Source organism: Stomoxys calcitrans, chromosome 3, assembly GCF_963082655.1.
Source record: "Stomoxys calcitrans chromosome 3, idStoCalc2.1, whole genome shotgun sequence".
Classification (NCBI taxonomy): Eukaryota; Metazoa; Arthropoda; class Insecta; order Diptera; family Muscidae; genus Stomoxys; species Stomoxys calcitrans.
The window spans coordinates 139,453,973-139,466,593 of NC_081554.1; the positions used below are offsets into that span (position 1 = coordinate 139,453,973).

At 35.3% G+C, this 12,621-nt stretch overlaps 2 protein-coding genes across 2 annotated transcripts; both read right to left on the bottom strand.

The window, feature by feature from the left end:
- Positions 1-262: 262 nt before the first annotated feature.
- Positions 263-7,001, bottom strand: LOC131995875 (histone H2A-like). Its single transcript, XM_059365122.1, has 2 exons — positions 6,982-7,001; positions 263-751 (listed from the first exon to the last, which is right to left on the bottom strand). The coding sequence occupies exons 1-2, from the start codon at positions 6,999-7,001 to the stop codon at positions 373-375; spliced, it is 399 nt and encodes a 132-aa protein (XP_059221105.1). The 3' UTR covers positions 263-372.
- Positions 7,002-10,826: 3,825 nt separating this feature from the next.
- Positions 10,827-11,225, bottom strand: LOC131995643 (histone H3-like; the record flags this gene model as incomplete). The annotated part of the gene is made up of 1 exon (XM_059364433.1): positions 10,827-11,225. A coding segment is annotated over exon 1 (399 nt), but the record flags the coding sequence as incomplete, so codon positions are not given.
- Positions 11,226-12,621: the final 1,396 nt, after the last annotated feature.

Genomic DNA, 12,621 nt, shown 5'->3' on the forward strand with positions numbered 1-12,621 from the left:
AAAAGACCTGCAATAGTCGATAAGATGTAAACATATTTGAAAATGTTTACCTATAAACAATAGATGGCAGATTTTTTTGTATTTACGCCTAAAACAGGATTGTTTAAGGAAATTTCGAATAACGAAATTGCTAGCAAATTACCAAATCCACTGAAAAAAAAAATCGACCAAAAAATATTTTTTAAATTTAACTACAATTAAAATTTTATTTATTATTTAAAACTATTTTTTAAGTAAATTTTCTTGATAAAATAAGGTTTGATATAGTTTTTTCTCTTTTAAAAAAATTTTTGTCGTCCTGAAAAGGACGGATTGTTGTTGATTTATACGATGGCCTGTATTTACATTTTTTCTTTGATGCTCGTAGATAATTTAAGCCTTCTTTTCGGTCTTCTTGGGCAAGAGAACAGCTTGGATGTTTGGCAATACACCACCTTGAGCAATGGTGACACCGGACAGCAATTTGTTCAATTCTTCGTCATTACGGATAGCCAATTGCAAGTGACGGGGGATAATTCTTGTCTTCTTGTTGTCACGAGCAGCGTTGCCAGCCAATTCAAGAACTTCAGCGGCCAAATACTCCATGACAGCAGCCAAGTAAACTGGAGCTCCGGCACCAACACGTTCAGCATAGTTGCCTTTGCGCAACAAACGATGGATACGACCGACGGGGAATTGAAGACCAGCACGGTTGGAACGGGACTTTGCCTTTCCCTTAACTTTGCCACCTTTACCACGACCAGACATTTTTAGTTATTTTTTTTTTTAATTCACTTCACTTAGCACTGAAACACAAATGATATTAGTTCGCAGCATGAACTGCAGTATTTATACTTTCGGATCCAACGTGTAGCTAATTTTAGAGGGTTGTTTTCGTAAACATAGCGACTGTTTTCGTCTACCTGAATATCTTGTGCATGAAATGGTTTAAATATTCCGAGTAAGCCATCAAACACACAAAATCGTGAACAGTGTTAAAAGTGTTTGTGTGACTTAAAAAAAAAACCAAGTGAAAATGCCTCCAAAAGCCAGTGGTAAAGCAGCAAAGAAGGCCGGCAAAGCCCAAAAGAACATCACTAAGGGTGACAAGACCAAGAGACGCACCAAGCGTAAGGAGAGTTATGCTATCTACATTTACAAAGTGTTGAAGCAAGTCCATCCCGATACTGGTATCTCCTCAAAGGCCATGAGCATCATGAACAGTTTCGTCAACGATATCTTTGAACGTATCGCCGCCGAAGCCTCCCGTTTGGCTCACTACAACAAGCGTTCCACCATCACCAGTCGGGAAATCCAAACTGCCGTCCGTCTATTATTGCCCGGTGAGTTGGCTAAGCACGCTGTCAGTGAAGGTACCAAAGCCGTTACTAAGTACACCAGCTCCAAGTAAATGGCATACTTATTTCGTCGTACAATATTTTCCCTACAACATCAAAGGCCCTTTTCAGGGCCACAAAATAAATTAAAAAAGAGACTTAATTCGTTATTCAACTAAAATTAATTTATATTTACAAATTTAAAGAAAAAATATATCTACCACTCACCCTCACATTGCCCTTATTACTTTTTTAAAATAAAATATGTATACTACCCATACTCTAATATTGCCCTCCTTGCTTAGCACCATCTACATCTACAGTAATATGATCAACACATATTGCTCTTATGCTCAAACACTCGGTATGCAACGTTGTATTGATGTTCGAGTATATGTGAGCGTGTGTGTTGATACTAAATTTTTTAGGGATGTATACTAGTATGTTAGCGTGAAATGGTGTAGAGATGTATATGTGGACTTATGCGTTTGTACGCGAGATCTATGGGTAGGTATGCTCGTAAAGAATGAAATAGGTATGCTAAGTGCGATTTTTGAAGGGAATATTGTACGCCACTCTCTTATTGGTTAGGTATGCTAAATGAGATTTTCTTTAACATTAAGTGATTTTCATAATTCTTAGTAATTGCTTTGGTTTATGACCCTAAGTGAAACAGTTAATCCAGTTGCGGAAAAAATCCCATTTAACATGTGATTACTTAAATTTCCTTAAAGGGTAATGTATTCCCATATTAGGTAACAATGGTATTAAAAGATTTCAACAGATGTTTTACAGCTACGAAAAGGGCTGTGATTAGCTTTTCCCTTAAAATTAACATAGTATTTATTAGGTAATTAAAAAATTGTTTGAGTTAAATTTGGTCTCTTTTTAAAAATTTTTTTGTAGCCCTGAAAAGGGCTGTTAGATATACTGCTTTCGAATATCGAAAATAATCATTTTGACATGATAAGTAATTTTGCATGGAAAAATTACTTCTTAGCGGCGGTCTTCTTGGCAGCTGGCTTCTTTGCTGCGGCAGCCTTTTTGGGCTTGGCAGCGGTGGTTTTTGCCTTGGGTGCCTTTGGTTTAGTGGCTGATGCTTTGGCGGCTGTTTTTGCGGGTTTAGCTTTAACTGTACCTGTCTTTTTGGCAGTTTTAGCCTTGGCCTTTTCGGTCTTCTTCTTCTCGGCGGTCTTTTTAGCAGCGGAAGGCTTCTTTGCAGCGGCTTTCTTTTCACCGGCTGCCTTTTTGGGTGCTGCTGCCTTCTTTTTCTTATCACCGGCTGGGACCTTCTTCTTCTTTTCAGCGCTCTTTGCTTTAGGTTCCTTCGAGGCAGATGGGGACAATTTGAATGAACCGGAGGCACCCTTACCTTTAGTTTGGATCAATTTTCCACTAGCAACAGCGCTCTTCAAGTACTTCTTGATGAATGGGGCCAATTTTACAGCATCAACTTTGTATGTGCTGGCCAAGTATTTCTTGATGGCAGGCAATGAGGAACCACCACGTTCTTTCAATGTTTTGATGGCAGCATCGACCATTTGTTGGGTTGGTGGATGGCTTGGGGCAGCAGAGGGTTTCTTTGCCTTGGCAGCGGCTTTCTTAGGTGCCTTTTTCTCAACAGCGGCGACTGGAGATGCGGTGGCTTCAACAACGGCGGCGTCAGACATGATTTCACTTATATTTTTCTTTTTAAACACACTTTAACACTTTGTAAATATACACTCACTACTGGTGTACGCTGATTGGTTGAAAATATGGTTTCAACCTTTAGACTAGTGATGGCTGGGTACATCGAAATTATGAGAAGTACATAGTAGTCAACTACGAAATTTTGCGAAACGTTGTGTGGAAGCGAATAAAAATTTTTACAAAAGTTTTCACAGAATTATTCATTTTACGATGAGATAGTAACAATTTCTTTTTATTTTTTATACAATTCTTCTAGTAGAGATATCCAGCTAATCATTAAAGAAAATCCGAGTTAATTATCTTTAAGCGTTACCGAGTTATAAGGGTTTGAGTTGAAAGTTTATAAAAATGTTATGATAAAATTGTAACTAAATTATAAAAATTTTCCAATTTTTATTGAAAATTGGTTTTTATAAAAATTTAGTATGGAATCTTGATATGTTTTCTTGAAAGAAGTGTAAAAAAAAGTGAAAATTTGGATGATTTTCATAGTGAAATAATCGATTTTATTATGTAGTCTATGACAGTTGAATTCACCATATTGGCGTATTTTCCATGAATAAAAGTTTTTCTGCAAATTAATTTGAAAGCTCTAATGTAAAAATGTTTTAGGAAAATTTTATCATAAGATATTATAGAAATGATAGATTTCTATTAAAATGTTACATAATTTGTAAAAAGTGTACGTTTGTTACGAAAAGTCTAAAATATTACGATGCTATGTTATACCAACGTCGTTGGCTATGCAAAATGTGCGGTGAGCTCTATTGCATTTATTATAAAATATTTTTTTCTATATAAAGTGGACTTGAAACTAAATAAAAAATTTAAAAATGTAAATTCTAAACAATGTATTGTTGCAATCACAAATTTAAAAAAATATATAATTTTTTTTTGGAAATTAAACACAAATTCAAAAATGCCCTTGTCTAAGCAAGCAAATGTAGAACAGTTGCATACCGAACGAAATCTATTTCCCTTTAATAATTTAAAATATTAAAATACTATTTTATTCTTTTTAAAACAGTTTTTAGAATAGCAAAAAATATCATTTGTTTAAAAATAATAAAAAATACAGAAAAAATTTATATTCAATGTATCTAAATTATCTATTTAAGGTTAAAATTCTCTCGAATGTATTGGCCTGCCTGTTTTTATCTTCATTCATTCTTGTTATGTAGCTACTACGAAAAATCAAATTTTGCAAAAAGAATAACAGCAAATATACTGTTGCTAATAGAAAATAAAAATTTTCAGTTTAACATAAAAAGTAAATTAAATAATTTTTTTTTAAAAAAAAGTTTTTGATTTCGCTCCATGTTTTGAAACCCAATATTACCAAAAGTAAAACGCATAGAAAAGAAAAAAATTTTTTTAATATAAATAGTGTATTTTTCCATCCCCAAAAAAAGACTATATTTATTTATTTTAATAAAAATAAAAAGGTGTAAGTTTTGAATAAATTTTTTTCTCTTTTTTATAAAAATATTGTGGTCCTGAAAAGGACCGATTGTTTTTGTAAAAAAAAGTTGGCTTTTAAAATGTCAATAATTTAAGCACGTTCTCCACGAATACGTCTGGCCAATTGGATATCCTTGGGCATGATGGTGACACGCTTGGCATGGATGGCACACAAGTTGGTATCTTCGAAGAGACCGACCAAGTAGGCTTCGCTAGCTTCTTGCAAGGCCATGACAGCAGAGCTCTGGAAACGCAAGTCAGTCTTGAAATCTTGGGCAATTTCACGAACCAAACGTTGGAAAGGCAATTTGCGGATCAACAACTCAGTACTCTTCTGGTAGCGACGGATTTCACGCAAAGCAACGGTACCAGGGCGGAAACGATGTGGCTTCTTAACACCACCGGTGGCTGGTGCGCTCTTACGAGCAGCTTTGGTAGCCAATTGCTTACGAGGGGCTTTGCCACCAGTAGATTTACGGGCAGTTTGCTTAGTACGAGCCATTTTTCACTAGAGGTTTTTAGTTCACTTCACGATATGCACACAAACACTGTTAACACTGTAATAGTTGCCTTACGGAGCGATTCCCGATATTTATAGAAAAAATTTGGCGGGCTACAGTTTCCAATAAGGGTGTGTGCTGCGTATATGCTTCAACATTTGTATCTGTACACACGAAGTGTATACGAACAACCCCGAAGATAGATCGAAGCGTATGTGTATGTAGTAAATTCAGAGCGGATTTTGTATAAATATGAGGTATCGCAGCATGGTAAGTATTAGTTCTTGTGCATAACTTGTGAAGTGAATTTAATTTAAAAAGTGAAAAAATGACTGGTCGTGGTAAAGGTGGCAAAGGCTTGGGAAAAGGTGGCGCTAAACGTCATCGTAAAGTGTTGCGTGATAACATCCAAGGTATCACCAAGCCTGCAATCAGACGTTTGGCTCGTCGTGGCGGTGTAAAGCGTATCTCTGGATTGATTTACGAAGAAACCCGTGGTGTCCTGAAGGTGTTTTTGGAAAACGTTATTCGTGATGCTGTCACCTACACTGAACACGCTAAGCGTAAAACCGTCACCGCTATGGATGTCGTCTACGCTTTGAAGAGACAAGGCCGCACTTTGTACGGTTTCGGCGGTTAAACATTATCTTGACGCTATTTTGGAGAAAATTTTAAGAACTTTAAAACTAAAACAATCGGTCCTTTTCAGGACCACAAAACATATTTAAAAAGAGATATATCTTGTTATAAATTTTTACTAAAAAAAAATACATAAAATTTATTTGAAAATAAATATTACCATTTTTCAATTTGCCGTCGGCCAAAATGTAGCTTCTATAATATACATACATACATGACGAAACTAAAACCGACGCCATTAGAACAATACGATGAAACGATGGTATACAACACTAAAAAGCATACATACACACAGATACCAAAATGCACGCATATACTACCATTAAATGTTTCCTTTGCTTGGAGCTGCTAACTTTGTCACAAATGTACGAAGAGGGACGATCGTAGATACTTCGTTTCGATGTTTTGTTATTACATATGCCAATTTTTTTCAGCATCAGAAAATGAACAATGATTACCATGTGATATTCAAATGTAAAATAAATAGTTTTTACAGTACCCTAATGGTAACATTGATCCTATTAAATGCCGATAATCTTGAGTAGGGTCGATAAAACTAAATTCTTATTATGTTAATGTATGCAAATAGGCGAAATGTTGATGCATGATAATTGATAACTGATAATTATGACATGTATATTAAAAGACCTGCAATAGTCGATAAGATGTAAACATATTTGAAAATGTTTACCTATAAACAATAGATGGCAGATTTTTTTGTATTTACGCCTAAAACAGGATTGTTTAAGGAAATTTCGAATAACGAAATTGCTAGCAAATTACCAAATCCACTGAAAAAAAAAATCGACCAAAAAATATTTTTTTTTAAATTTAACTACAATTAAAATTTTATTTATTATTTAAAACTATTTTTTAAGTAAATTTTCTTGATAAAATAAGGGGTTTGATATAGTTTTTTCTCTTTTAAAAAAATTTTTGTCGTCCTGAAAAGGACGGATTGTTGTTGATTTATACGATGGCCTGTATTTACATTTTTTCTTTGATGCTCGTAGATAATTTAAGCCTTCTTTTCGGTCTTCTTGGGCAAGAGAACAGCTTGGATGTTTGGCAATACACCACCTTGAGCAATGGTGACACCGGACAGCAATTTGTTCAATTCTTCGTCATTACGGATAGCCAATTGCAAGTGACGGGGGATAATTCTTGTCTTCTTGTTGTCACGAGCAGCGTTGCCAGCCAATTCAAGAACTTCAGCGGCCAAATACTCCATGACAGCAGCCAAGTAAACTGGAGCTCCGGCACCAACACGTTCAGCATAGTTGCCTTTGCGCAACAAACGATGGATACGACCGACGGGGAATTGAAGACCAGCACGGTTGGAACGGGACTTTGCCTTTCCCTTAACTTTGCCACCTTTACCACGACCAGACATTTTTAGTTATTTTTTTTTTTAATTCACTTCACTTAGCACTGAAACACAAATGATATTAGTTCGCAGCATGAACTGCAGTATTTATACTTTCGGATCCAACGTGTAGCTAATTTTAGAGGGTTGTTTTCGTAAACATAGCGACTGTTTTCGTCTACCTGAATATCTTGTGCATGAAATGGTTTAAATATTCCGAGTAAGCCATCAAACACACAAAATCGTGAACAGTGTTAAAAGTGTTTGTGTGACTTAAAAAAAAAACCAAGTGAAAATGCCTCCAAAAGCCAGTGGTAAAGCAGCAAAGAAGGCCGGCAAAGCCCAAAAGAACATCACTAAGGGTGACAAGACCAAGAGACGCACCAAGCGTAAGGAGAGTTATGCTATCTACATTTACAAAGTGTTGAAGCAAGTCCATCCCGATACTGGTATCTCCTCAAAGGCCATGAGCATCATGAACAGTTTCGTCAACGATATCTTTGAACGTATCGCCGCCGAAGCCTCCCGTTTGGCTCACTACAACAAGCGTTCCACCATCACCAGTCGGGAAATCCAAACTGCCGTCCGTCTATTATTGCCCGGTGAGTTGGCTAAGCACGCTGTCAGTGAAGGTACCAAAGCCGTTACTAAGTACACCAGCTCCAAGTAAATGGCATACTTATTTCGTCGTACAATATTTTCCCTACAACATCAAAGGCCCTTTTCAGGGCCACAAAATAAATTAAAAAAGAGACTTAATTCGTTATTCAACTAAAATTAATTTATATTTACAAATTTAAAGAAAAAATATATCTACCACTCACCCTCACATTGCCCTTATTACTTTTTTAAAATAAAATATGTATACTACCCATACTCTAATATTGCCCTCCTTGCTTAGCACCATCTACATCTACAGTAATATGATCAACACATATTGCTCTTATGCTCAAACACTCGGTATGCAACGTTGTATTGATGTTCGAGTATATGTGAGCGTGTGTGTTGATACTAAATTTTTTAGGGATGTATACTAGTATGTTAGCGTGAAATGGTGTAGAGATGTATATGTGGACTTATGCGTTTGTACGCGAGATCTATGGGTAGGTATGCTCGTAAAGAATGAAATAGGTATGCTAAGTGCGATTTTTGAAGGGAATATTGTACGCCACTCTCTTATTGGTTAGGTATGCTAAATGAGATTTTCTTTAACATTAAGTGATTTTCATAATTCTTAGTAATTGCTTTGGTTTATGACCCTAAGTGAAACAGTTAATCCAGTTGCGGAAAAAATCCCATTTAACATGTGATTACTTAAATTTCCTTAAAGGGTAATGTATTCCCATATTAGGTAACAATGGTATTAAAAGATTTCAACAGATGTTTTACAGCTACGAAAAGGGCTGTGATTAGCTTTTCCCTTAAAATTAACATAGTATTTATTAGGTAATTAAAAAATTGTTTGAGTTAAATTTGGTCTCTTTTTAAAAATTTTTTTGTAGCCCTGAAAAGGGCTGTTAGATATACTGCTTTCGAATATCGAAAATAATCATTTTGACATGATAAGTAATTTTGCATGGAAAAATTACTTCTTAGCGGCGGTCTTCTTGGCAGCTGGCTTCTTTGCTGCGGCAGCCTTTTTGGGCTTGGCAGCGGTGGTTTTTGCCTTGGGTGCCTTTGGTTTAGTGGCTGATGCTTTGGCGGCTGTTTTTGCGGGTTTAGCTTTAACTGTACCTGTCTTTTTGGCAGTTTTAGCCTTGGCCTTTTCGGTCTTCTTCTTCTCGGCGGTCTTTTTAGCAGCGGAAGGCTTCTTTGCAGCGGCTTTCTTTTCACCGGCTGCCTTTTTGGGTGCTGCTGCCTTCTTTTTCTTATCACCGGCTGGGACCTTCTTCTTCTTTTCAGCGCTCTTTGCTTTAGGTTCCTTCGAGGCAGATGGGGACAATTTGAATGAACCGGAGGCACCCTTACCTTTAGTTTGGATCAATTTTCCACTAGCAACAGCGCTCTTCAAGTACTTCTTGATGAATGGGGCCAATTTTACAGCATCAACTTTGTATGTGCTGGCCAAGTATTTCTTGATGGCAGGCAATGAGGAACCACCACGTTCTTTCAATGTTTTGATGGCAGCATCGACCATTTGTTGGGTTGGTGGATGGCTTGGGGCAGCAGAGGGTTTCTTTGCCTTGGCAGCGGCTTTCTTAGGTGCCTTTTTCTCAACAGCGGCGACTGGAGATGCGGTGGCTTCAACAACGGCGGCGTCAGACATGATTTCACTTATATTTTTCTTTTTAAACACACTTTAACACTTTGTAAATATACACTCACTACTGGTGTACGCTGATTGGTTGAAAATATGGTTTCAACCTTTAGACTAGTGATGGCTGGGTACATCGAAATTATGAGAAGTACATAGTAGTCAACTACGAAATTTTGCGAAACGTTGTGTGGAAGCGAATAAAAATTTTTACAAAAGTTTTCACAGAATTATTCATTTTACGATGAGATAGTAACAATTTCTTTTTATTTTTTATACAATTCTTCTAGTAGAGATATCCAGCTAATCATTAAAGAAAATCCGAGTTAATTATCTTTAAGCGTTACCGAGTTATAAGGGTTTGAGTTGAAAGTTTATAAAAATGTTATGATAAAATTGTAACTAAATTATAAAAATTTTCCAATTTTTATTGAAAATTGGTTTTTATAAAAATTTAGTATGGAATCTTGATATGTTTTCTTGAAAGAAGTGTAAAAAAAAGTGAAAATTTGGATGATTTTCATAGTGAAATAATCGATTTTATTATGTAGTCTATGACAGTTGAATTCACCATATTGGCGTATTTTCCATGAATAAAAGTTTTTCTGCAAATTAATTTGAAAGCTCTAATGTAAAAATGTTTTAGGAAAATTTTATCATAAGATATTATAGAAATGATAGATTTCTATTAAAATGTTACATAATTTGTAAAAAGTGTACGTTTGTTACGAAAAGTCTAAAATATTACGATGCTATGTTATACCAACGTCGTTGGCTATGCAAAATGTGCGGTGAGCTCTATTGCATTTATTATAAAATATTTTTTTCTATATAAAGTGGACTTGAAACTAAATAAAAAATTTAAAAATGTAAATTCTAAACAATGTATTGTTGCAATCACAAATTTAAAAAAATATATAATTTTTTTTTGGAAATTAAACACAAATTCAAAAATGCCCTTGTCTAAGCAAGCAAATGTAGAACAGTTGCATACCGAACGAAATCTATTTCCCTTTAATAATTTAAAATATTAAAATACTATTTTATTCTTTTTAAAACAGTTTTTAGAATAGCAAAAAATATCATTTGTTTAAAAATAATAAAAAATACAGAAAAAATTTATATTCAATGTATCTAAATTATCTATTTAAGGTTAAAATTCTCTCGAATGTATTGGCCTGCCTGTTTTTATCTTCATTCATTCTTGTTATGTAGCTACTACGAAAAATCAAATTTTGCAAAAAGAATAACAGCAAATATACTGTTGCTAATAGAAAATAAAAATTTTCAGTTTAACATAAAAAGTAAATTAAATAATTTTTTTTTAAAAAAAAGTTTTTGATTTCGCTCCATGTTTTGAAACCCAATATTACCAAAAGTAAAACGCATAGAAAAGAAAAAAATTTTTTTAATATAAATAGTGTATTTTTCCATCCCCAAAAAAAGACTATATTTATTTATTTTAATAAAAATAAAAAGGTGTAAGTTTTGAATAAATTTTTTTCTCTTTTTTATAAAAATATTGTGGTCCTGAAAAGGACCGATTGTTTTTGTAAAAAAAAGTTGGCTTTTAAAATGTCAATAATTTAAGCACGTTCTCCACGAATACGTCTGGCCAATTGGATATCCTTGGGCATGATGGTGACACGCTTGGCATGGATGGCACACAAGTTGGTATCTTCGAAGAGACCGACCAAGTAGGCTTCGCTAGCTTCTTGCAAGGCCATGACAGCAGAGCTCTGGAAACGCAAGTCAGTCTTGAAATCTTGGGCAATTTCACGAACCAAACGTTGGAAAGGCAATTTGCGGATCAACAACTCAGTACTCTTCTGGTAGCGACGGATTTCACGCAAAGCAACGGTACCAGGGCGGAAACGATGTGGCTTCTTAACACCACCGGTGGCTGGTGCGCTCTTACGAGCAGCTTTGGTAGCCAATTGCTTACGAGGGGCTTTGCCACCAGTAGATTTACGGGCAGTTTGCTTAGTACGAGCCATTTTTCACTAGAGGTTTTTAGTTCACTTCACGATATGCACACAAACACTGTTAACACTGTAATAGTTGCCTTACGGAGCGATTCCCGATATTTATAGAAAAAATTTGGCGGGCTACAGTTTCCAATAAGGGTGTGTGCTGCGTATATGCTTCAACATTTGTATCTGTACACACGAAGTGTATACGAACAACCCCGAAGATAGATCGAAGCGTATGTGTATGTAGTAAATTCAGAGCGGATTTTGTATAAATATGAGGTATCGCAGCATGGTAAGTATTAGTTCTTGTGCATAACTTGTGAAGTGAATTTAATTTAAAAAGTGAAAAAATGACTGGTCGTGGTAAAGGTGGCAAAGGCTTGGGAAAAGGTGGCGCTAAACGTCATCGTAAAGTGTTGCGTGATAACATCCAAGGTATCACCAAGCCTGCAATCAGACGTTTGGCTCGTCGTGGCGGTGTAAAGCGTATCTCTGGATTGATTTACGAAGAAACCCGTGGTGTCCTGAAGGTGTTTTTGGAAAACGTTATTCGTGATGCTGTCACCTACACTGAACACGCTAAGCGTAAAACCGTCACCGCTATGGATGTCGTCTACGCTTTGAAGAGACAAGGCCGCACTTTGTACGGTTTCGGCGGTTAAACATTATCTTGACGCTATTTTGGAGAAAATTTTAAGAACTTTAAAACTAAAACAATCTGTCCTTTTCAGGACCACAAAACATATTTAAAAAGAGATATATCTTGTTATAAATTTTTACTAAAAAAAAATACATAAAATTTATTTGAAAATAAATATTACCATTTTTCAATTTGCCGTCGGCCAAAATGTAGCTTCTATAATATACATACATACATGACGAAACTAAAACCGACGCCATTAGAACAATACGATGAAACGATGGTATACAACACTAAAAAGCATACATACACACAGATACCAAAATGCACGCATATACTACCATTAAATGTTTCCTTTGCTTGGAGCTGCTAACTTTGTCACAAATGTACGAAGAGGGACGATCGTAGATACTTCGTTTCGATGTTTTGTTATTACATATGCCAATTTTTTTCAGCATCAGAAAATGAACAATGATTACCATGTGATATTCAAATGTAAAATAAATAGTTTTTACAGTACCCTAATGGTAACATTGATCCTATTAAATGCCGATAATCTTGAGTAGGGTCGATAAAACTAAATTCTTATTATGTTAATGTATGCAAATAGGCGAAATGTTGATGCATGATAATTGATAACTGATAATTATGACATGTATATTAAAAGACCTGCAATAGTCGATAAGATGTAAACATATTTGAAAATGTTTACCTATAAACAATAGATGGCAGATTTTTTTGTATTTACGCCTAAAACAGGATTGTTTAAGGAAATTTCGA